This window comes from Platalea leucorodia (assembly GCF_965183815.1).
Source record: "Platalea leucorodia genome assembly, chromosome: 9".
Classification (NCBI taxonomy): domain Eukaryota; kingdom Metazoa; phylum Chordata; class Aves; order Pelecaniformes; family Threskiornithidae; genus Platalea; species Platalea leucorodia.
The window spans coordinates 42,048,977-42,075,082 of record NC_138831.1 but is presented as its reverse complement, the minus strand read 5'-3'; the positions used below and the strand labels follow the sequence as shown (position 1 = coordinate 42,075,082).

The 26,106-nt window shown below is 43.0% G+C and overlaps 1 protein-coding gene across 1 annotated transcript in view; it reads left to right on the top strand.

The window, feature by feature from the left end:
• Window positions 1-25,702, top strand: part of CEMIP (cell migration inducing hyaluronidase 1) — a gene marked incomplete at both ends in the record, with an annotated part of 52,858 nt that extends 27,156 nt beyond the window's left edge. Inside the window, 16 exons of the mRNA XM_082321458.1 lie at window positions 3,188-3,393; window positions 6,649-6,718; window positions 7,577-7,705; window positions 8,410-8,495; window positions 11,285-11,416; window positions 13,443-13,478; window positions 13,570-13,725; window positions 15,258-15,438; window positions 17,162-17,377; window positions 18,302-18,513; window positions 18,985-19,170; window positions 19,840-20,044; window positions 20,889-20,975; window positions 21,297-21,454; window positions 24,535-24,635; window positions 25,575-25,702. Coding sequence (XP_082177584.1) covers window positions 3,188-3,393; window positions 6,649-6,718; window positions 7,577-7,705; window positions 8,410-8,495; window positions 11,285-11,416; window positions 13,443-13,478; window positions 13,570-13,725; window positions 15,258-15,438; window positions 17,162-17,377; window positions 18,302-18,513; window positions 18,985-19,170; window positions 19,840-20,044; window positions 20,889-20,975; window positions 21,297-21,454; window positions 24,535-24,635; window positions 25,575-25,702 — 2,289 coding nt within the window. The remainder of the gene's footprint in view (window positions 1-3,187; window positions 3,394-6,648; window positions 6,719-7,576; window positions 7,706-8,409; window positions 8,496-11,284; window positions 11,417-13,442; window positions 13,479-13,569; window positions 13,726-15,257; window positions 15,439-17,161; window positions 17,378-18,301; window positions 18,514-18,984; window positions 19,171-19,839; window positions 20,045-20,888; window positions 20,976-21,296; window positions 21,455-24,534; window positions 24,636-25,574) is intronic.
• Between the last annotated feature and the right edge of the window lie 404 nt (window positions 25,703-26,106).

The following is a 26,106-nucleotide window of genomic DNA, read 5'->3' as shown; positions in this document are numbered from 1 at the left end:
TGCCTGTTCTTACTTGGGCAACACTACCTGTTTCTACATGCATGAATACCATTTGTGCAAACAGTGCTGAGCTCTGTCTTGCCCCAGGTAACATTCATTCCCTCTGAGATCAGGTAGATCCAAAGCATACTTTGCTGAGGGAAAAATTGCCTTAACGATGTGCAGAAACCACACTTCGGAAATAGCCATACAAAAAATCTAGCTGGGCTATTGAACCTCAGCATAGTGTAGCACTTAATGATGTCCTTAACGTTAGGCCATTGATTTCAAAGGGGCTTCTTGCATGACTGTGGTTGAGTGTCTGTGCAAATGCTTTAACAATTGGGAGAGGGGTATCAGTTATTTTCACCTGTTATTAAAGCAGGCCGGTAATTTACATACAGACTGCCCTGCTTGCTGTGCTATCACTTTTCTCATGTCACTTCAGAGATACTGATATGGAAAACACTAGCAGAAAAGAGTGTCTAGGTATTCCTGATGACAGAAATGTTTTTCTGTGGGTCTGTACAGTGTGCTAAAAGTCACTATCTCAACAGTAGCTCACTTCCATCGATGGGCCATTCTGCACTTGTCTACAAGTTCATATTCACTGGAAGGCACAGAGGGTCCTTCTGGAAACAAATCTGTAGAAATTCTTTTCTTACCATAATTATTGTTTGAAAACGCAATAATTACCCAATGTTTTTTTTAATACATTGGCCATAAAACCACCTAGTTACGCCACTGCAATCCCAGGGATGAAACTTTGCTCTGATTCCCACTCTCTCCTCTGGATCCCAGTGTGCAAGCTAAAATAGAAACAGCCATTGGGGAGGGAAATTAAATGGAGGTCAGTAAACAGTCTGGCAGAATCCAGGGGAGAGCTGTACTTCATGGAAGAAGTGGCTGTGCTATCTAACTGCTTCAGTGGTACCTGCTTTTAGTAATCCAGCTATACTACACAGCAGTTGTTTTACCATGAAGGGCATTATCTGGCCATAAATTACTTTTGGTTAAAGTAAGATTATAGACTGTTAGGAAGGTTTTAATCAAATAAAAAGTTAAATCCATTGGAAAAGTGATTTTGAAATTAGCATCTCATTTGCTATCCAAGCACTTCAGTACTGGGCTTGCACATGAAAACATGCACAGGACACTAAGCCAGATCTGACTGAGAGATGAGGTATGGGGAAAGTAATCAGTCAAATGGAGGGTGACAAATACATTAGGGACCAGGTTGCTAGCTGACAACTCCGTGTTGTTCTGTGGGCTTTCAGGGATGAGTTAGGAGAACAACGGGCGTTTGCTGGCTCTGAGCCCCTCTGCCAGTGCGCACTCCTCTCTCTGCTTCACTCCTCTCTTGCTGTACTGGGAGATGAGTTCCCTCGCGATGTTACTGCCCATGCACAGAGGTGGGCTTTGCCCCAGCTATGGTCTGGTCACTACGGGCTTTCATGTCCCAGTCCTAGTGCTGTGCTGTGCTGGCTGGAAAGATATATGGTCATAGAAAGCAGCTAACATTTCTCTAAGGAAACCTTTTACATCATCTAAATGTTGCAGCGTCATTACTTATGTGTCTTTCCAATATTACTATTGTGTGAGAGAAAGCTAATAGGTTTTGGTGGCAGTTTCTGTGCAATTCTGACATCTCTGTGGTTAAAAGACTTCCTCCACATTTTGGAAAACTTCTTCTGAAGATAGCTCACTCTCCTGAAATATTCTTCTATGCTGTAAACCTTTACAATTACAAGGCCAGGACAACTCATTCTTCCAAGGAGGAACAGTTCAGTCTAGTGCATATGTTTTACACCTAAATAAAGAAGCCTCGACCTTGCAAAAGCTATCATCTACTTAGATCAGAGAAGTTAGCAGTAAGTTTAGGTGAGGTAGCTTAAAGGAATGCACCACTTTGCAGGTCATTTTAGCTGTGTTTAATTTACTGTGATGACTCGTGCTCAGAGATCTGAGTATTTACACTGGAGCATGGATGATACATAATAGATGTGTGTGCAGATGTAAGCTTGTAATAGATTTGGCAAGCAAAGTGTTTTTTCTTATGTGAAAATATATTTGTAATCATTTCAACACTAGTCCTGGGATTTTGTTTGAAATTGGTGCTCCTTGCCTTGAGAATGAGGCATGAAGATGACAGAGGAGTCTCAGGCCTGTTTACTAAAGTAATTCAGGCGCTTGAGCACCAATGTCTTCCAGTGTCACCATAAAGAATAGGTCTTCTATCCAATTTAATATTGCCTGTTTCCCCTTGACAATTGCCATTTCATCAGACGCATTTGTAGGAACACACTGGTGTCAGGCTAAGCTTTGCCAGGGAAGTTTCCTAAGTCGAAGGTGGTTGATGGGTGATGGCTGATGTGAAGAGCAAGGAGAGAGCCCAGGAGAGCCAGCACTTCACCTGGCCAATGGAGACCTGAAATTAATTTTCCATATCCCAGACATATCCACTAACAACTGACTTGTTGGACACAGTGTGTCTGAGGTGGTGTTTCCCAGCCAGTCCTAGCCTTAGGCTTCGAATTCACATATCTGCTCCTGAAATTGTTTTCTCAGATCTTTCAGTGGGATGATGGGTATTGTTCTGTCCAACACAACGGTGTCCTGATGTTAACAACATTCAAACCAAAAACAGAACAGCACTGATTAACACCAGCTGATTTGTCTCAGGGTCAAGTAAAGCTTCTGTCAACAACTTGGAAAAAAGGATCAGGTCAAACCTGAAACAAGCCAGCCTGTCTGGAAAACAACTTGCTGCCTCTCTGATAGCCTGAAAAAAATATTTTTTCAGCTCAGCTGCATTTTTCAGATGCATTTTATGTAGCTGCTCATGTAACTCCACATGAAGATGAATGAGCCCAGATGTGATTTGAACATCTAACATCCTCCATTCATACCCTGTCCCATGTTTTTTCCAGCCTCATGTTAAGACAGTCTCTGATTTCACAGGCAGACAAAAGAATGGAATGAGCATTTCCTAGGGGATGACAAATTCTAATTAAATTTAAGTGTTGGAGTTATTGCTTAGACTATAAGCTCTTAAGAGCAGAGAGTGATCTTGCTTTTGTTTTTGCTTAAACACCCTGAGTTCAAGAGGGTACTGAGGTTCCTATGTGCCATTGCTGTGAAGTTTCTTCTTATTATGCAGTGGCTGAGGCATGAAACCTCAACACTGACCTTTGTTTTGTACATGCAGGTGAAGGATGTTGTAGGTTATGATGCACTGGGCCATTGCTTCTTTACGGAGGATGGACCAGAAGAGCGCAACACATTTGATCACTGCCTTGGACTGCTTGTTAAACCTAGCACTCTGCTCCCCTCCGACCGAGACAGCAGGATGTGCAAGCTGATCACGGAGGGCGCTTACCCAGGGTACATCCCAAAACCCAGGCAGGACTGTAGGTGAGTGGGAGCCTTCCTTTTCTTCTTTGTTTTCTTTGCAGGACTTAGCCATAAAAGATAACATTACGTATATATTATGTATATGATTATTTAGTCATCTGTAGAGGTCTGCTCCGCATGCCCCAAAGGTTGTGAGAGCAGTCTACTCAGGATCTTTATACTTGTGCTACTCAGATGCCCACACACCTAGGGTGTAATTTTCATTTTTAGCATAAAGTCAGTTGAGATGGTTGCTACCTCAGATATTGAAAATCTCTCTTTCTTTTGGAGTCTTGACCTCAATGGCTCAGCAAAAAGTTGCTGAGTTCATAATGGGCTGGGTTCTGACATTCGTGCTCATGTCAAATGGTAGCTGATTTTGAAAATACTCCCATTAGTTCAGAAGTCATTATTTGCAAAGAACAGATACTGTTTCTCGATACAGCATTGGCATTATGTATTCGTGTGGCACAGTCTACCCAAACTGTGGAGTGAGATGAAAACAATATAATAAATGCAGTTTAGCACAGAACTGGAACTTGACAATAAAAGATCAAAGACCATATATGCCCATTGGATCTTTAATAGTCTGTCTATACATGAGCTCATGAAAACGTTTCCATGAGAACTTCTCAAAACTTCTATTTGCCACACTGTATTAAATGCGAAAAATGTCGAATGCCTTTCATCTCCCTTTTTGCAAGATCCTTTCCTCTAAATGTCCTTGCAGATCTGCCAACTGAGTTTAGACGACAATTATAGAAGCATTTGCAATAAGAAGGGATTTTACAAGTTCTTTTTGCTGTTCTGTTGCCTTGTAGAAAAAAATTCCGGGGAAGTATCCAGCTTGGCCGCACAGTTAAGCATTAGAATTTTTTCTTAGAGGAATTCATGGGTTCTTCATTAGCAGTAATTTTTAAGCACAGGTTAGAGAAACGCCAGTCACAAATACTGTAGTTGTAGTTGACCCTGTCATAAGGCAGGGTACAGACTCACTGAGCTCCTGAAGGCCGTTCTAGCCCTCCTTTCCATGATTTTCCAGCTGTTTTCTGCCCAAAAATCAAGGTGCACGACCTAGGAATATGATTTCATTGCTAATTATTGGCTGTTCAGTGAACCTACTCATTTTGATGCATATCAGGCAGCTACTTTTTTTTCTTTTTCTTCCCCCATCTCTCCAACTCTTCTTGAGAGAGTACTAAACTCTTAAAGTAAAACCTGTGTGCTTAGCAGCTAGGTAAGCAGATCCCAAGCTGTAGTCCAGGGAGCACAGCAAGTGGTCTGGAAATCTATGGAACCATGTTGTTTTCAGAGTGTTTTCCATTAAAAGCTGGATGCCTTTAAGAGTTTAAAATTGATGGTGGATCATCTTGAGGACAAGACCCCTGTGCAACAGAATGGGAGGTCTTCCATGGTGAGGATTTGTCCTGAGACCACAGAGGACTGGTTCTGTGTTGAAGCTGCTGGGAGACAGGACCACTTCTGCCCATTGTCCAGATTTTTCTCCAGGATTTTATTCTGCTGTAGTTAGAGGCGGGGAAAAAAATCTGTACTGAAAAAAAAAGCTAAATTTCTGACCCACAAAAAGTCAATGAGAAAGTCTCTGGAGCCAGACTTCCATCCTGAAAATGAAAGAGTTAGAAGCTGATTGATGCCTAACAGCTAAAAATCTTCAGGGGATTTCTTTTATTTGGAAATACTCTCAATCTGCTGAGACTGTATCAGTATCACCCATTCTGTCCTCAGAACAAACTGGGGTTTTGTCCAAAGAAACATATTTTTAACTTTTTACTTTGGCAAGGGAAAGAGATGAATTCATGCAATGCTCTTTTTCACATCTGTGTTTGTTTATAAATTACACTTAATGTCTCCATTCATAAAATAAGAGTTAATCAGCCATTGTGCTCATTTTCCACTGATAATCCATTTAATAGTCAGAGGGACATATTTTATGTCATTTAGAAGACTCCTACATGAAAAAGCACTAGGAAAGATAGGCGGAGATCTAATGAAAAGGTCCTACAGTACTTTGATCTGCGATGTCTTCCTTTATAAAAGAATTCAAGGTCTGAGCAGAAAATTAGCTTGTTTTGCACTGGGCTCATCCAGCCTGCAAGTGCGTGAGTACACTAACGCTACCACTGGGGCAGTGGCCAAGGCACTCAACACAGGGACAAGGGACGAGCACCGGCTGCGGCTCCGTCAGCTCGGAAGAGGCAGGCAGGCAGCCGCTGCCAGAAATTAAGACAATAGGATTGTGCCAGATAACACAGTAACCTGCCCAATCCACACGGCTCTGAGGAGCGGGATAGGGCTGAAAGACAGGTCACTGTGGAAATATAATGTCCTTGCCCTTGCCTACGCAGCAGGAGGTAGTTTATAAATAATCTCAAATTGTTTCTTTCTAGGCCAGTCCCATGCCCAAAATAGAAGAATTTTGCTATGTTTTCATGATAAAGCCGCACAAACGGAACTCTTAGGCCACTAAAATCAGTTGGCCTAAAGCCCCCATGAAGTCCTTCATAGCATGATTAAAATAGACATAAGGGTTCCATAGGTTCATCCCCTGCAGGAGGGCAAATCTCACCCAGCCAATTTAGGGAGCCAGTCTGCTGGTTGTAAATGCTGGATGTTTTTCTCGCAAAGTCCATGTGCCTGTTGGTTAATAAATGCTGTATGTTACAGGATGGACAGTGGTGGATTGATCTTTCCTCCTTGATGGAAATCTTTCAATTAAATGTCTTTTATGTGCATTAGACAAATGCAGTCCTTTTGTCCCAAAAGAAATGCATAGGAGGGTGGGAGCAAATAAAGTTAATGAATCACAGCAGCTCTTGGAAAAGGCAGGTACCAGGGTACACTTGGAAAGCCCTGAAGAGGCAATTTGTTGGGTCCCTTGATTAAACGAGTCTCTAATGAACCTGAGGGCTTATCTGGGGGCAAAGTTCTTTTCTGTGACTTGTGCAACAACATATTTACCTTATCATAAAACATGATTGACATCTGACAGCTTCATAGGAGGCTTGGAATTGCAGTCAAAATTCCTCATTTAATACTCGGGGTTTTAAAAGATAAGGCCGTGCTCTTTGCCTAACCACAGAGGACACATGTGGTATGAGAAGAGAAGGAAAAAAAACACATTCCCTTTGCCCCCTAGGCAGGACCCCTTATCTGGGGAGTTATCGGCCCTGCCTGTACTGGGGGGAGTTGGTCGGTGACTCTGCTGTGTGCTTGAAATGTCATTTTCATGTTATTCTTTGTTTTCCTGACCTGCAGCGCCGTATCCACCTTCTGGATAGCCAACCCACACAACAACCTTATAAACTGTGCAGCTGCGGGATCTGAAGTGAGTGCAGAAGTTTCTTATTTGGTAACAACTCAGACCGGTTACAGCCCTGCAAGGCTAAGGCTCTTGCTGGAATAAAACCTGCTTCTGTTACTCAGGCATCTTTGAAACTGCTAGATCGAGACATATATTAATGTGGCTAGTGCTGCCAATAAAAAATAATGCTTTTCCTTTTGCTCCACACTTCTTGTCACTAGCTGTTTCTAGAGCTGGATGGCTTTAACAAGAATTCCCAGCCTTTGCACAGTGTGCAGCCTGAACAAATTAAATAAATGTGACTGCGGAGTCCCAGTGAAGTCTTTGGCAATGATTCTGTTGATTGCAGTACAGTAATGGTGCTCTGAAATTTCAATCAGCACTAATGCTAATTCCACAGGAATTCTTGGTCACATCAGGAGCCTTTATTTTCCTACTAAGACAAATAAACAAGCAAACCAAGCCTTAAACAAAGAGATGTGGTCTTTCCAAAGCTTCCAAATCTGAGTACCTAGATTTGGGCTCCCAGATACATTTTTAGGCAACTAAATAAAAACAATCTGATTTTTAAGATCCGCGCATGCAGTGATAGGAGGACATCAGTGTGTGTGTGTGTGTCTGTGTTATGGGTGTCGAAAGTCGCGCTTATAGCTTCAGTATAGATGTCAAAGCTTATGGCACCTTGAAGATGCGGGAGTGTGAATGTGAAAGTACGTGTGTGTTCAACTCTTTGCTGCATATAGTTATACAGGTCAATGCTGCTAGCTGTGATTTGTCCTGAAATCTTCTGGCTTACGTCTTGTGGCTTTACTGATAAATCCTTGGGCTAATGTAGACCAGCAAAGTTCAAGCAAAGTCTCAGATGTCCATTATCTTTCCCAGGAAACAGGCTTTTGGTTTGTTCTGCACCACGTGCCGACGGGGCCCTCAGCGGGCATGTATTCCCCCGGCTACTCGGAGCACATGCCGATGGGGAAATTCTCCAACAACCGTGCACATTCCAACTACCGGGTGAGTCTGCACGCAACAGGAACACTGCCCTCGAAAAAACCACCATCTTCTCGCTCCAGCTCTTTGGGTCTGCAAGCTATTAATGCCTGTGCTTTCTGTTTCACTAAAAGTTACTGCAAGCTTGTTTGTGTCTGCAGATAAAGCAGCTTGCGTGCTGGCGTGGGAGCTCTCGGAGTCAGCCAGCACCCGCTTCACTTGGCTCTTGGGCATTCAGAGAGGCTTTTCCCTCTGCTGAGGCTGCTTCTCTGCTTCTGCACTCCTAAAATAGTGCCTCCAGGAGCATCTATTGGCAGCTTGTCTAATTATAGACCTCAACTGCCAATGTTAGCAATTAACTGAACAGCTTCTAGAGGGATAAATACAGGCCGCTGTGTCTAATCACCTTCTCTTTACTTATTTACCCTTAGCACGCCGTGTTGTGGGGCTGTGTGTTACTGTTAGAGTGCTTTAGACTCCAGCAGGGTGTTTATGTGTATAGGGATACTTGCATTTACAAGAGCGGTGCAGTTTCTGGAAATTTGCAGCAATTTTGGGGGGTATATGCAAGTCCTGGCAGGCCTCTGTTTCACATGCTACTAACGGAAGCAGTTATTAGGATTGTGTGAGTGACTTTGGCTTAGAACAATTGGAGGTAGAGCCTGGAGATGGAAAGAACAGTAGGATATATAAATATACTGTAATATTGCATTTCTCTTTTCTTTTAGGCTGGAATGATCATCGATAATGGTGTTAAAACCACTCCAGCCTCCGCCAAGGACAAAAGACCTATCCTGACACTGATTTCTGGGAGGTAAAGTGTTTTTCACAGTTTGGTTTGGAAAAGACTTCTCTATAGCACTGACTGAAAGCTATGAAATTGCCTCCAAGGAAGCCGACAAGAATCATTGCAATGCCTTTGGGGTGGCTCTTATTGAGGAAAGGTCTTCACTTAGATTTACTACTTTATAACTTCATCTCCATTCCCCTTCCTAAGGAACCCCCAGCACCCACACCCCTCTGGTTCTCTCCTTGCTCTTTAGCTCTGAGCTGAGCTGGCATGGATGTTACATCTGCTCTAGGGTGTTCCATTGACTTTTTTTTTTTTTTTTTTGACAAGCAAGAGAATTAAATGCTGTGTGGGCAACAGCCCCACTGGGCTGAACTTGCTACGAGAGTTTCCTAGGATTAAGAAATTGAAGTATTTCCTGGGAATGCTGTTGATTTTCTTCATTCTTTTAGGACCTGCTTGAACAGGGAGTGCTTATGTGATGGAGCTCACGCTTTGATTTCAAATTTCTGTCTAGTTCCAAATCTGACACTGCAATAATTATTACAATTAAATACACAGAGCGACCCTTCATCCGTGCTGCTGCGCACAGCCTCTGTGTGGCATAATGGAGTCAGTTAGAAATACTGGAAACGTATCAGCAGACCCACCATGGTCTGGTGGCTTCTGAGAATCCCCACTCTTTCCCCAAAGCTGACCCCAGCGAGGAGGCTGATGTAAGCATCGGGCTTCTTGTGGGCAAAGTGTAATAGCTTAAGGACCGCACTTGCACACTGTTATCTCATTAGAGGTTGAGTCTGGCTCTTAACTTAGTTACCAACCCCAGAGAGAGAAAAGAACTTAAATATTCTCAAGTTTCACAGTTTTCTTTCCTGACAGACCAGTTGCCTCCAGTTGCACCCAACCTGCATTCCCCCACCGCTTGCTTTCTTGATAGAAGAAATCATGTAGGGAAGAGAAACCTGCTGAAAACCTCTGCCCAGCAGGGAAGAATGATGATTTTTTCCTTTTCTCCTTTCCATCTCTGGGATGTGGGTTACCCAGGTTGCTGTAGTCACACACTGGGCAGGCATTGCAGGGATGGGATCGGTCCTCCTCCCCAAGGGAACCCAGCCAGCAGCTCAGCTATCAATTATCCTGTGATCCACATCAGCCCAGTGCCCTGCCTAGCAGCTGATGCTAAAAGATATTCAAAAGTGAATATTATTTACATTATTTTAATGCTCAATTAATTGGAATGATTAATTCAATGATAAAAGTAACTGCTAAAAAAAAACTTAAGAGCAGCCTGCTCTGCAAGTGTCTCCAAATTCTCTTGGGAGCCTGGTGCTGCTTTTCCATATAGCTGAACACGTGCCTTGGAAACTGCCTGCTGCCACAGGCACAGTAAGTGATTACAAAAGGCAATTTGTCCCTTGCCGTACAAGGGCAGGAATGACCCCTGGAAGCCAAGTAATTCATAATGCAGTCATGTTTATGCTCGGGGATTACCCACCAGCACAGGCTCCAGCTCAGATTATTTATACCATTTTTCACTTTTCATGTGTCAAGACAGAAAGACTGAATAAGTAATTGTAGCTGGACTGGCTGGGGCGAACTTTGAGGTAGGCTGGGCAGTAACAGAGTTGGAGAGATTATTCTGCATTCTATTACAGCATTAAATATCTGATCCAAATTCTGTACTCTGTAGTGTTCCTCCAGTTACACGTGGATGTGAATGAAACTGGAATCCATCTCAAAATATCTGTATTTAACAATGTCTGGGGAATTCACAAAGGCTGATACTAAATCTCTCTCTGAAAGCAAATTCACATTCACAGCGATGAAGCTGCCAAAGCAATATTCATTTACTGGAACCCTATCAGCCTGATGCTCAGTTTTAGATTGATATGATGGCTTATTAAGCAAAGCAAAGCGCTATTGAATATCTGTTAGCGATTTGACAGGTTGGCCTCACTACCCATTGGTGAGGCATGAATTTTAATCTCTGGACCATCCGTTGCTGGCACTGAGTTGGATACTCATCTGTCAGGTTTTCTAAGCTGTGTAGTATGATGGAAGATGTTCCTTCAGTAGCAAAAGGGAGAGCTGTGCCTCCGGGCCGGGTAGATGACAGCTGAGCTCAGCATCACCATAGCGAGCCAGATCCTCGCTCAGATCCTGTGGCCCAAGGGGTCACCAACAGGCAGCAGCCGAGGGCACACATCGCTGCGGTTTCCACTTGTGCCTGCTTTTTTCCTATTTCAGGCCAATATTTCATCACACTTGAGAACTTCAGAGTTAATAAATCTTGTACGTGTGTCCTGGGTAATGTATAGTGGGAATAGTGAAGGACATACTCTCAGCCCCTCTCTGAGATATTTTAATTCCTTTCCACAGCAAGGAAAATTTGGCTGTGGTACTCATTGCCACAGTATAGCCAAGGTTCGGAGATAAGAATGCTCAAAAGGGAAAACAAAAGGATATTTGTCTAAATAACAGGAATATGCTAAAGCATAACATTAAGGGATTAAAAAAATATCTCAGACTTTTGGGAGCAATAATAAACTTTCCATGCTTTCAGCAATATATCAGCAATACAGTAATGGAAAGGTGAAAGGAAACTTGGAGCGGGTCTTTACAACTGCCTCGCCTGGACCGTCCTTCTCTTGGCAGTTGGGTCTGGCCATCGCTGCTTGACTAGACACTCTACTTGGACGGACTGTTGCCCCAAAGCTGTTCCTGAGTTAGCATAAACCAGATGTTTAGCAGGGCCGTGCACCGAGCAAGGCTACCTTCCCTCACCAACCTTTCTTCTCTCCTTCTGGTTACAGATACAGCCCACACAAAGATGCTGATCCTTTGAAGCCCAGGGAACCTGCAATAATTGAGCGCTTTATTGCCTACAAGAATCAGGATCACGGGGCCTGGCTGCGGGGTGGAGATGTGTGGCTGGACAACTGCCAGTGAGTTTTGCCTTACTTCAACTCTCGGAGTTCAGCCTGGTGTTTATGGCGAGCATAGCTGTGGTTCAGACTATTTATATTGCTTTGCACCTTTCATATGGCCAAGATTGAAATAAAGATGAAATGTTAAGTAAACGCAGGCATTATTTTACACAAGCAAAACCTGCTTTGTCTGAACTGAAGATCCCTCAGATTGTTTCTCTGTGTGATGCTGACTAGCATTCAAAAATGGTCACAGACACACACACAGACACAAACACACAGATGCAAATAGCTAAAAAGAAACCCTAATTTTTTACGTGAAAAATGAGGTACTTTGAAAAGAAAGCAGCAAAATCCACCACCTTCCCTGGCTAAGCCTGGTCACAGATCAGTTTTATGTGGTTCACTGTTATGCTGAATAAGTGAGTACTGACGAAGCAGACATAAAACTATGCATCACAGGAGCAAGGGAGAGAGACTGGGCAAGTGTGTGTTGTTTGGGAACAGCTCTTTGAAGGCTGGTTCCTGCGCTGGTCAGAACAGATATTTGTTTTGCTCTTGAAAACAGATGATCTTCTACAGTTTCTTTTGCTGAGCCAGGCTCTTGATATCAACCTCAATGAAGAAAAAGGAGAAAAAGGAAAAAGCTACTTTACAAGGCATATTGTGATAACCCTAGTAGGAATAGCTGTCGCACCATTACCTGGTGTCCAGTTCCTGGCCAGAGCTGCCTTACCTTCGAGTGACCCAATCCTCTTAAAGCAGTTGATGGTATGAACTGGCTCTAGCGACTGGTCAGGTTGGCGAGAATGAGACTGCAGCAGAATGGTCAGAAACGTGATATTGAGTAACACGGTTTGTGTTTTTTATGAACTTATGAACCAGAAGTATCTAGCGCGCTCCATGGCCAGCAAGAGTTGTCTTCACAGATCACACTCATGTAATATAGACATCTGTGTTGCTTATGGAGCAAATGCAGCGCCTGGAGGTTGCTAAAAGACCAAGTACTTTATCAGTTTCCAGCAGCAAACCTATGAGTGTATGTGAATTCGAGGAAGCAGCCATCAAATTGTAATTGTCTTTATAGCCACAGTAATTTCCATTTCTGTTGCTACAAAAAGACTTATGTATTACATTAACAAAACAAATGTTAATGTGGCATGCAGTATATAAACTCCGGTGTATGTTTATGGGGCTGGAGAAAGGAACGGGGCGGCGATAGCGTGTGAAGGGCTGCCACCTGCAGACAGAAGCGGGGCAAAGCTGGGGTTTGCTCTGCTGCGGGACCTACACGGGGGGTTTTGCTGAGGTCAGGACAGGCGCGTTAAGAGTGACACCGATGTGAAGATACCATCAAGACTTACTCATACTATCATATTATTTGTAGTCTTGCTATAAGCAGGAGTCATGGACCGACAGTTGTGATTTATCTCATCTAAAAGCTTTGGAATTTCACCAAAATGGGTGGACATTTTAATCTTTTTTTTTTTTTTTTTTTTTTTTTTCTAATAAGGAAGGTCTGATCTCTGTCTTCCTGTTGATGAAAGAGAAGCCAAGCTTCTCTGCTTTTATAATATTTCCTCTTGTAAAGTTATTTCATGGAAGCAGTATGTGATACATGAACACAGGGGAGCACAGACGTGTGCGTAAGGCAAAGCACTATTAAATAATAAAAGCTAGTTGGAGCGAGAGATAAGCATGATCTTTTTACCTAACAGTGAAAAAAGTGTGGTCATTAGACACAGAGAAAAAGCTTTATCAGACAGGTAAAATATGCCCAGTAATCACCAGTTTAACCTCAGCTTGGAGCAATCAGGTGCATGTCTGCTGCTTTATATGATCTGCATGTACTGCAAGATGTGCCAAAAAAGATCTTCCAAAACTGGATAGGGAACAAACCTGGAAAAGCCCAAGCCTCCCCATGAGTACTGTTCAGTATTTAAGCCCTGCTGCCCTCCACCTCATTGGTTTGGTTATTTTAGTTTGGCATGATAAAAGAAAGCAAACCCAAACCTCTTCTGAAGCATCTCTCTTCTCTTTGCAGGTTTGCTGACAATGGCATTGGCCTGACCTTGGCAAGGTAAGCGTGGCGCAGGTTGTGCCGCAGCCTGGGGTGCAGCGGGTGGGGATGGGAGTGAGCAGCCCCTTCACCTCCAGCCCTTCCCTCCTAGTGGTGGGACTTTCCCTCATGATGATGGTTCAAAGCAAGAAATCAAGAACAGCCTGTTTGTTGGCGAGAGTGGAAACCTGGGCACCGAGACGATGGACAACGAGATCTGGGGACCTGGAGGTCTGGATCACAGAGGAAGGACCCTGCCCATCGGCCCGTAAGTTCAGCTCAGCTCTTCAAAGCCCTCACTGTTCCCACTCTCATTACAAACTCCAGCCCAGTGTGGTTTCTTCAGCACTGTTCAGTTTAATACCCATTACACAGAAAGGATTTGGTTTCATGTCTCCCAATCCCAAAGTCCTCACCATGCAGCTGCTGCTGGCAGGTACATACTTGCAGGCTGCCAAGACAGCATCAAACTCCTCTTTCCTTCCCCCTCCCCTTTGCAGAGTTGTGAAGCCAGCAAGAGGACTGTGTGCTAGCTGGGCACTTCTGTATATGTGGTCAGCAGTGGTTGAGCAATGTGGCAGTCTCCATCCAGGTCAGCTGCCAGGATAGCTCGTAGAAGCCCTTCCCTGGGCTTGAACTGGCCCAGATGTGGTCATAGATGTCCCCAGAGCTGCTGTTACTATTGCTGCTGTGCTACAGGAATTTGATGCCTTTGTTAAATAGTTTTGAAATGGCCAGTGAACTTCGTGTGTGGCCTCTTCCTAGCCCTTAGTCCTACAGATTGGTTTGCAAGTGCAATAATGTTTTGTTGCTATTCCTAAAAACATAGTTATCCTAACAGTAGCCCAACAGTGAACAAACAGCTCAGCTGATTTTTTCCTGCCCTGTTATACGCCTCAACTTTGCTAGTCAGTAGCAATACAGGAGGCTTATTATTAACTATAGTAATAATGAAAACCCAATCAGCTATGACTCTCCTTCTAATACCCTTTGTCTATATATATGTGGGCCTATCTCATCTTGGCTGTTGTGTGCAGAAACTCAGAGGGACAGAACAAATGCACAGGAGCAGGCAAGTCTTGTCTAAGGGAAACCATTCATATGAGGAAGGGATCAAATTTATTTATCATAAGTGAAATTTGAAATATCTTATCTTAGCCTCTTAAGGAGTTTAATCATGTTCACTTAATCAGTGTGAAAAATGGTGTCTTTAACTTGCAGACAATGTCAGAAAAGGCTGGTAATAAAGGTTCATTAGTCTGCCCATTCATCTCTTTTCAACCCTACAGATTGTAAGACCTTTCCTTGTTTTCAAATCCATTTTTTATTGCAGTTGAGTTGCACTGTTTCTTTCCAAGTTCCTTTGAAAGATGTGGTGGGACTTCTTTTAGCCCTACTGTTACTTAGCCCAAGGAGTCTGCACGGCTGTGATGAGTTTCAGGTTTCACTGCTGCAGAACTCATTTCTGATAGCAAACACAAATTTACTCATTTTTAGGTCAATGCTTTGGCATTGCTGTAAGTTCCTTCCCTGGAGGAGCACAGACCAAATAAAGATGATCTGTTCAGACACGAGAGAACTTGAGCTGAACTTGCAAGGATAAGAGGACTTCACAGACCTAAAAAGTAGAGAAATCCCTTCTCTTCCAGAACATGAACTCAGGAGTCATCCTAAGGGCTGTGAAAAATAAAAGCAGCTGAGAAACAAGTGCTGTGGGACTGTACATGTCTAGAATACATTCTCATCCTCATACTAATGTGTCACGACCAAGTCTCTCTGTCTCTTCCAAATGCGTTTTAGGGATTTTCCCATTCGAGGGATTCAGTTCTACGATGGACCGATCAACGTCCAGAACTGCACCTTCCGCAAATTTGCTGCTCTGGACGGCCGACACACGAGTGCCCTGGCCTTCCGGCTCAATAACGCCTGGCAGAGCTGCCCCAACAACAACGTCACCGACATTCATTTTGAAGATGTCCCTGTGAGTTATCCTTCTCAGAAAGGCCTTTTCCATTTGGCTTGGAAATGGGGTTGTGGGCAAAAAGGGTGTAGCAGCCTTTAAGAGAAAACATGAGATCTTCAGGAGGTTGCCCATTGTCTTTGCCAGAAGTTTAACAAAGAAGGTGGCAGCTAAGAAAAAGAAAATTGGATGGGAGAAATAACAAGAAAATCCAATTCTCTGACAGGTTTGCAGCAAACCAGAAGCAGGCATCAGTTTCAAAAAATAGTGACATTCAAGCAGAAATCATTTCCATTTCTGTGTGTCTCAGAAACTGTTGAAATAAGGAGAAGAATCTGCCCCCTTATTTTCAACAGCAGTATAATATTAAAGCAACTACAGAGGGAAGTCTGTTGTGGAAGGTCTAACTCACCTAGAAGCAGAAAATACTGATTTTGGGAAACAGCCAGTGAAACTGAGCCGATGCTGGGTAATTCTGCAGCCCTGCACACCAGGGTAATTCCATGGACTCCAGTTCTGCAGACACAAATGAGAGCAGGACCCAGCCAAAAAGGGTCTGCCAAACTTTGAATTACAGTATGAACTTCTGGGTGCTGGTCTGAACCCATCCTGGGGTCTGTGCTTTTGAGTTATTTTTGTATTTGCTGGCACAAATATGTGCTAACTGGTTTGCTGAGGTTCACCTCTAGCAGCTGTTAAATCCAACTGCCAAACATTACAAACAAATAAATAAATAAAGTGGTTGGGACAGAAATTATTCAGGTTGCTTAGCTTTCAAAAAATTAGCAGACTTGCTCACATGTCAGGAAAAGTGCTGACTAGCAATCCTTGTGCCAAATGGGATGGGAAAGGCAAAATTCCCCTAAAAGTGTTGGTCGGTCACTCTCTCCCATTGCACCAAGCAGGCTGGTGACATGACATTTATTTATGCTGCATAAAAATATCAGTCTGAAGTTGCCTGAGCAGCCATTTCCCAAGGGAGGTCGCTGATTGTTCCCAGCATCAGTGTGACTTTATGGGGCTTTGGAACGTTAAAAATATACGAGCAGACAATGAGTGAAGCGGCTCTAGTGAAATCGCCCCGTCTCCTAAACCTTCCTCCAGAATTTTAAAACAAACCTTCTCACAGCTGGGGCTGAAATTCTGGTTGTTTTAGCCTTTCCCCCATGGTCAGCAGGGAAATCTGTGTCTGCTCTGTCTGATGAATCAAACACACCTTTTAAGTGTGTGACCCAGCTCTACACTGACTTCAGGCTTAATGAAGAGGCAGTGTGCAGGCAAAGGAGAGACAATCCTAATATTCCTGTGCCAAATGACACTGATGTTCCTGCTAAGTGACAAAGCGAAAGATTTTCGTGCTTCCATTTTTGGATGCTCAGTTTTAGAAGCTCATAGTTTTATTACCGCATAAGTGCTATCTCAGAGGACCTGCAACCCCAGACTTCATCTGGAGTCATGGAGCCTCAGAGCTGTTGAACATCAAGCCTACAATGTCTCAAGCTGAGCAGCCAAAATCTGTGGCCATTTAAAGAATGGTGACGTTAGCGCATACACAGATTTCTTCATGCACAAGTTGACCCACAAACCCAACACTCTTTTCTTGTCCAAGCTACTTTCCAATGCCAAATAAAGTCAGAAAATGGGTCCTTTGAGCCACTCTTGTGACCATAGCTATCCTTTGCTCTGTACTGTAAGTGATTAATTCCTTCCTGGAGATATAAATGTGTTTCACTGTTTTGTTTAGATTACCTCAAGGGTCTTCTTTGGAGAACCAGGACCCTGGTTCAATGATCTGGATATGGATGGTGATAAAACATCAGTTTTTCATGATGTAGATGGCTCTGTGTCAGAATATCCAGGCTCATACCTTATAAAAGAAGACAACTGGTTAATCAAGCACCCTGACTGCATTGACGTGCCTGACTGGAGAGGTTCCATCTGCAGCGGACACTTTGCACAGGTAAAGCTGCTTACCTTGCAATATCATTATCATTTTATTTTATTTTAAATTTCTTGGCACTGTAAAGCTTGACCTTTAGAAATGGACTTTCTTCAGGGTGCTCAGGGTTTATTGATCTGCATGTCTGCACAGGTGGTTTTGAACATGAGGACACTGTGGCACATTTTCAGATACTTTGGCCTTGACTGTTAACAGCTCTAACACCTTCTGCCTGAAGTTCCCTAAGAGCTCCGTGAGCATTAACAGATTAATATTCATAAATCTATGGCCTGTCGGCTAGTTATTTTTCCTTGATTTACGGAGGGCAGTGTTGCCCACAGTGTTATGGGAAATGTGCTTGAGGAGTCAAAATTAGACTTCAGCTCTTATGATCTTTCATCCTGTTGTGTAACCACCAAACCATTCTTCCTACCACATGAGCTCCGAGTGCTGCTGCCTTCAGAGAGTCCTCACTTTCCTATGATGAGTAGCGCTTGTTTTTGTCTTAGGTGTTGCAACTGTTTTTTTTTTTTTCCATGTAGTGCCACGAAAGCCAATTTGTAACCACTGAGCTGGTTTTTCTGCTTCTGAAATCCAGACAGAAGGGTCCTTGTTCAGTAGAAGTCAGATGTCTGGGGGAGATACTGTCCCACTGCTGAGGGTTGCCGCTAGCGCTGTGAAATACTTCAGTCCTAATGCAGGCCTGTTTGGAGCCTTGACTGGCACATACTCTTGAACTCAGCGGATGAGGAAATGATCCTTCTTTTGTTCTGAAAACAGTTTACTTTGTTGAAAAGGAAGCCTAAGAAATTGGATATAAGTGTACAGCGTACACGTCACTGCTGAAGTCACAGGCCTCACACCAGTTCACGTCTATTGAGTAGCTGTGCCTTTAATGTTTTACTGTCATTCATTAAACCCTTGGTGATCTTTTTTTTCGTCTAGATGTACATCCAAGCCTACAAGCCAGCCAATCTGAAAATGAAAATAATAAAAAATGACTACCACAATCACCCACTCTACTTGGAAGGGGCTTTGAGCAAAAGCAGTCATTACCAGCAGTATCAGCCAGTTATAACTCTGAGGAAGGGCTACACCATCCACTGGGACAAGACAGCCCCTGAAGAGCTGGCCATATGGCTCATCAACTTCAACAAGTGAGTTATCCGACCAAATTCCAACATTCCAGCCCAATAATGTAACTGCACATTTTTAGTGGGTGAGGTCATCACCTTATAAGCTCTTCCAGAACGAACATGCTTGTTCCAGGAAGTCCATTTTGTTCACTATCTTTCCATATGACATCTCAGATTCCTGTTTCCTCCCCTGGGAAGCCCTGCAAGATAACATGGTTCATTTTTAGAAGCCTAGAGCTAATTCATTCCTGGTGCGTGGAAGTCACAGGTACAGAAGTCAGGAGCAGATGTGACCCACATTGGTTAACTAACCCATGGTTGTTATGTCTAATTTACATTGCATTCATTCATCCCAAACCATTAAAATTTTAACTGGACAGGAAAAAATTAAGTTACATTTCAGAGTGAATTATTCAGTTTGGCTTCTAGCATGCCCAGGAAAATAATAGTCATGTGTCGACTTGTTATAATGCAGGTCTTTGCTATTTTTAGGAACGACTGGATCCAAGTAGGGTTTTGCTATCCTAAAGGGACGACATTTTCCATTCTCTCAGACGTCCACAATCGTCTCTTGAAGAAAACGTACAAAACTGGAACCTTCTACAGAACCTCTCAAATGGAGAAATTGGAGCACAGATATCCTAGCAAAGGATACTACTACTGGGATGAGGACACTGGGTAAGGAAGCAGGCCTTGCGGATTTGGACACCGCTTTGAGAAAGCTGCTGGAATCGTGAGCCGTTTGGCTAATGCCATTAGCAGGGATCACAACAAAACCAGAAAGTCTTTCTGGGAATGTGACCAGCATTTAATTTTCTTGGGACTCCCCTAGCTGCCAGTCATTCATAGCCTCTGCTGCACTGCCAATTATTCTGGGAAATGCTTTGCCAAGTGAATACAAATTAGAAAAAAAAGACAAAAGCAAAGTGCAGACCATGAAACTGAACCGGAGACACACCCGACCCTTTTTGTTTTGAACAGCAACCATTTGTAAATGCCACGACAGGGATGCACAGGAGCTAAGACTGTAAAGAATTAAAATAATGGGAAATAAAGAGAGACCTAAAATATAAACCATGTGTTTCTACATAAATGTATCTTTCTAAAATAATTCTAAAATAGAGCTCAAAGGGAGTTCAGGTGTCATCTAATTTCTCTGTCCTAAGTTCCCTGACCTCCCCAAACCATTTCTGAGATGTGTGTCCCCTTTTATGTGCATGACATCAGCACTGAGGGTTTGCAACCAACATTATTGCAAAGCATTAGGGAGTCCACCAAAACTGGGAGTTAGTAATTTTTTGCACAGAAGTCTCAAGGATGCTCTTCACTCTTCTCCCCTACCTGCAGGCTGCTGTTTCTGAAACTCAAAGCTCAGAATGAGAAGGACAGATTTGCTTTCTGCTCTGTCAAAGGCTGTGAACGAATAAGGATCAAAGCTGTGATCCCAAAAATGGCTGGCGTCAGCGACTGTGAAGCCATGGCCTACCCCAAGTACATTGAGACGCCAATAGTAGAAGTGCCAATGCCTAAGAAGCTCTCTAGTGCACAACTGGTAACGTAGTTGATTTCTTGTCACAGAATTATTGCCAGTGTAAATCTGTAGTTCTGGCACATACTGTGCCCACAGACATAGAAAGACTTTCTATCGGGTTCAGTATATCCTGTGCCTGATTTTTCTGAAACGGTCCAGGTATGTGAAATAGAAAGAACAGATTCTTGCATGTGTAGAGAGCACAGGTCCTCGAAGGACAGAGCCACCCAAGACTTCGGTTGAAGTTGGATACTTAGTCTTTTGGGGCTCTGTTGTGAAGGGCTGTGCTTAAAAGCACAGGGTGAAAACTGATGAGCTGGAAGACAGGTTGGTCCAGGGAATGTGATTCTGGAGAGGCACAAGGTTTCTTTCCTGACCTCCAGCTCCTCCAGGCTGTAAGAACAGCAGTGTCAGAGAAGGGACTGCATACCTGAGTGTCTCATTCATATAAAGGATTTTGTACAACACTGTCTCCTATATCCAATCCAGTCTGGTTCTGGGGGAGGGAGGGGGATATTTATCCATTTTTTGTTTTTTTTTCACTCATCACCCTTGAAGCAGGAATGCACAGCAAAGCCTCAGAGAATTATGTGTCAGCTCTGCAAAGTGAGAATCACTTGTACTCTGCCATTTGGTGAAACAATTTCAATGTTGACAGGATGAGCAGAGAGGTTACCATTGTGCCTGGTCTCATTAGCAACGTAATTTGGCAAGTCGGTGCTTATTATGTAGCTTTCTTGTTGATTGAATTTCAAGGTTTAAAATGCTTTCTGAAAATGCAGCATTCAGGTATGGATATCCTCACTAGAAAAACTCTTTTCTCTCCTTTTTTTGTTTGTTTGCTGTTTTTTTTTTTTGTAAACAGAAGACTAAGGACCACCTACTCGAAGTGAAAATAGAAACTTATAAGAAACAGTATTTCCACCTAAAGGATGACTTTGCATACATTGAGGTGAGCAGGTCCTCTCTGAACTTTGTGGGACAAAATTCTGAGATACGTGCTTCTTTTTTATGGAAAACTTGCTTACGAAGTTACGGTGGGTAGTTAGATTCAGGTCACTTTTGCTTTGTATTTTGCAAAAAAAAAAAAAAAAAAAAAAGGCTGTAACTTCCCCATACTAGCAAAAATGCAGGACAGCTTGACCTCAGAGATCTGGAATTCTACCCTTTGATAGAAAGAGTAGTCCCGTGACTCCACACTATCAGTGCTTCTTGCAGGTGGTTTGCAATTGTGTTACTGCGATAGATCAAGAATGTTTTTCCTCACGCACAGGTTGACGGTGTCAGGTTTTTCCTCACTGATGAGGGTATCCAACTGGTTGTGATTGATGGACATCATGGAAAAGTTGTTGATCGAGTAACATTCAAAAACTCAATTCTACAAGGAATCCCAGCACAGATAGAAAATTATGTCAACAACATCAAAGATCAGTGAGTAAATAATCGGGTGTTACTAAGGTGCAATGTGCAAGAATGCTATACAACAGTCATCTTTCTCCTGGCTTTTGTCACCCAGCCTGGGCCAGACTGACCCGGCTAACAATGTGGTTTTGTACCTGCCGACTCTAACAGAGTCCAAATGTGAGCAGGACGTGCAGGCAGCAGAAGGATGCAGACTCTGTGATTTAGGAACTGATCGAGCCCCAGATAAACTGCAGAGCTACGCTTGATTAATAAACTACAGATCTACATTTATGTTGTGGGTTACAGACAAAGTGCAGACTTAAATTCACAAATAAACTCTCAGCACTTATCGGTACAGATGTGCACAGTTTACATTGTTCTATTGCCTGCATACTCTCTCAAATCGCAGAAAATTCCACTAATAAAATACATTCCTCTTTGCACATGTTCCCTGCCCAGACCTAAGGGCTGGATGCTTTTATTTTTTAAGCATGGGCAGCCAGAAAAGCAGAGTTTTGCAAGTGGGTGGTAAGTAGCCAACACATGTTCCTGCATCCTGGAGGACAGGGGGTTCATCTGCTGGAATAGGATTGGGAACAACATCAGAAACCCTTTAACCAAAGGGGTTATTCTCATATTAGTTTGTGGAGTGCTGTTGGGAAATGAATATATTTCATTGTTATTAAATCTGTTTTGATTTGAAATCTGGTATGTAACATTTCATACAAATATGATTGCTTTGTTGGTGAATCATCTGCAATAACTGTGGGCAGATCAACAGGATATTGTCCTGGCGTTTGTTCTAGAGACTTGGGGGAAGCTTCAGCAGGGTGCCATGCAGGTGGATACAGATCTGTTTCTACCATCTTAAATAATTCTGAAGGTTGCAAAAAATACATCGAGTAGTTACGGTAGAGAAGCATGGTAGTTGCTCACTTTTCTTTCATAAAAAAAAAAAAATAAGAGAGCTTTTCAGAGAGGCCATCATCCCCCTTTGTAAAAAAGTCCAATCTCAATCCTGGCTAAATCCAGCTCCTGGATTCTTTGGTACTTTAGAGGATTGAATTGTAATTAGACTTTAGGTGTATTTAAATCTTTCTGAGCCTCATTGTCTTCTCTGGATTAGTGTTGGAACCGGATTAGGACTAGGATTAGGATGAGGATTAGCACTGGAAGTTGACCCATCATGGTCAGCACCTCTCAGGTCTCACTCAGCTGTGTCTTTGCAAGGATTGAACCCCCAAATTATTGTCCTTCTTTCACAAAAAGTTTTTCCAGCTCATCCTCTGCAAGCCTTTCCAATCTGATCAGGCAAGGGCTTCAGCTATAGCCATGAGACATCTTTCATCCATTTGCTGGATGAAAGTGTTGCTCAGATTCAGATGTGGACACCATGCAGATGGCAGGACTGCACAGCCACCAGCTTCTTGTCACCTCTCCCTGCCGTGATGCAGAGCACGGACTGTACAGCGAGATGGTGCTAACGGAGGGGAAGGGGCCTCGCCAGCCTCTCATGAAAGGACTTCTAGAACAACTTTTAGGTTTATGGATTTGGGGATGCAAGAAGAGGTGTTTCTAGCAAGGGCAAGCCTCTTTCTTCATTTAAGCAACTCTCTTCAGGCCAAATTCCCTTTTTTTTAATAAATCCACTTTTCTGATGAGTTTCCCAGGGATAAGAAAACAAAACATCTGGTGAATTCATTTTAGACTTCCATAGCAGGAAAGGCTTAATAGAAAGTAATGATTTTAGTGAACTGAAGAAAGAAAAAAGAGGTGATTCAGCATTTGCAAAGTACTCAAAACCAGCCTGCCAGCTCAATCCACTCTCGTAAGCACTGGAGTATTTTAACACCTCAGGTTTATTCTAGGAAAAGTCCTGATGACTCTTAACTCTTTTGCTTCTCTTGTTCCTCTGCCACCACCCGTTGCTATTTTCCCCTGAACAGTTCCAGTTCCAGCTGAGGTGTTAAGATGTAACTGCTGCACTCAGTAGCTCAGGGCTTGAGCTCTGCAGGAGCTGTCGGCTAATTAATTTTAGCGACTTTTGTCCACTGTGATGCAGGAAAGCAGGCCCAGCAAGGCTCTCATTCTGCAAGATTGCAAATGCCATTTGAGTCAGGGAAGTTTCATTCATGGAAACCCTGCAAGGTGGAACGAAATAATTTCATCTAAGTGTTTGCTCAATTAGTCTGTGATGCAGCTTTAATTAGGAGCTGAACAAGGATGATATCCCAGCCCCACTGAGCTTAATAGCAAGACTTCCACTGAACTCACTGGAGCGTACCTCTGCCTCTGTACGCTTCGAGATAACCCCTGGAGGTGTTTGTACACTTGTAGGAAGCCAGGAGGTTACCGTCACTGAGTGGCCTGTGCTTCTCCATGGACAATTCTCACTATAAGATTATCCCTTCATGTTTAATTTGGGTTTTTATTCTACCCTTTTAGAATTAACCGTAGGCAGTTACTGACTTTTACCCAAGCATTTACAAATCTGCATTAGCTTAATGCACTTACCACATGTCTTCTGTTTATCACTTGGCATTTGTAGAATACCCTGAGAATTTTGAAATACAGTACATGCAAGTAAGGCAATAATAATAACAATAATAACAATAATAACAATAATAATAATAATAATAATAATAATAATAATAGTACACTTTTAACGCAAAAGCACACTGAAAATGAAGAAAAAGCAGCAGGCCAGCACATATCTCAAAGAAATTAATTTCTTCAGGCTTTATCCTGCTAATGATGTAAGAACAATAAATTATTTGAGACTTGCTCAGAGCATCCCAGGGAGAGCATGTTCCTTTCGGAGCAAAGCAGGATGGACCTCCTGGTTAGAAACATTCAAATCATTCTAGAAAACAGTGTTTTTAAAAAAAAGTTACTTCTGTCAGCTTCCTAATGGGTTTTGCATGATTGGAAAAGTGAATATGTGACTAAGCTGTTGGAAAGCATTGACAAAGCCATTGCAGCAGAAACCACTGTGGTTCATGGGCGTCTTTGAGTCACACAGGCAGGAGTTACCAGTGCTCAAGACAGAGAAGCCAGGAATGTGTTCTGACTCTGCATCTGTTTATAAATGCCTTTGTTTCCTTCAGCTCCATAGTGCTGGTGACATCTAAAGGAAGATTCATTACTAGAGGACCATGGACTAAAGTACTGGAGAAACTTGGAGCAGAAGAGGGCTTTAGGTTAAAAGGTAACCACTTTTTAAAAATGCAATTCTAAACCCCTTTGATCTATTCCCCTCCCATGGTTCCAGTAAAGGGACCTTTTTTCCTTCTTCTAAACTTTGCCTTGCTTGTTTCTAGCAGCATGTGCTCAAACGTCCTGGGACCAGTCATTTATTTATTCAGTGAGGTTGTATCCACTGCAGCTTTGGATAACAGCACTCAGTTTAATACTCTAGATGGAAAAAGTGCTCTGGCAGTTGTTCTTAGAAGTAAAGAATTCAGGGGGTTTGATTTTCCAGATTCATTTTAAATAAAAAGGCATTTTAACAATAGGAATATTGGACTTTTTTCCCACTAAATGCCCCAAAACAGGATTTTTTACTTGTCTGAACTTATTTTTACCTGGTTTTCTCTTGAACCAAAATTCTGACTTGATAGCACAAAGCATATCGATTTCAAAGCATCACATATTGCACTAGAATATTGCTCTGTTGTGCACGTTGCTGCGGTCAGCTCTAACGGCGAGCTTTTGGCACACTTTCCTCTGTTGTGTGCGTGTGTTATACTCGCTAACACAAGTCTTGTCTGTTGTCCTGTCCTTCATCCCCCCACCTTCCCCACACAGGAAAGGGTTTTGAGTATAACCACCATGCAGATAATGATAGCTTCAACAGATAGCTCAGGCTCCCTGCTAGGAAGGGTTTTTTTCCTTCTCTCTTTCTCCTCTGCTATGTATCATGCATTGTTAATTAACAGAAGCATACAACACGTAAATAAAATTTTAATTAAGCTTCATTAGGAAAGTATTTCTTTAATACCTCGAGAATGCATAATTGGTAAGGTTTGTGTGCACATGTGTGCTCTTGTCCACCTGCATCCATTCAGCCATGGGGTGTAGCCCTGCACACGGGTGTTTTTCTGGTGCAGCCCCAACACACTCCTAATATATTTGCTCTGACTTGCAGAAAAAATGGCTTTTGTCGGCTTCAAAGGCAGCTTCCACCCTGTCTGGGTGAAGCTGGTCACTAATGAGGACTCAGCTAAAATCTATCAAGCACTGCCAATTCCTGTGGTGAAGAAAATGAAATTATGAGGACACACTGCTCTGCCTTCTGGCTGCCAGCACTGCCCCCATGGGACGGACTACTGACTGCTCACCGCAGGCACCTTGCCAGCTCCAGAGGTGTAGCATTTTGTTGTTGTTGTTGTTGTTCAAAAAGAAATCTTACTGTAAGTAGCTAGAGTGGCCACATGTGACAGAAAAGCCTTCCTCTGTGATCAGCGTATGTTCCGTGATCACCAGCTCCTCGCCGGTTGACTCGCTCACTGATGCCATGTTGACTCTCGTGTTACTAAGCAAGGTTTGACCTGTTTTACAAGGTGCTGGTTTTATCAGCACCCCTGTGACAGACTAACTTACGCGCTGCCTCTCGAAGGGGGAGTTCTAGATCTGAAGGCCATCGAGGATTATTGTTTTTACCAGCCACTAAGTTGTCC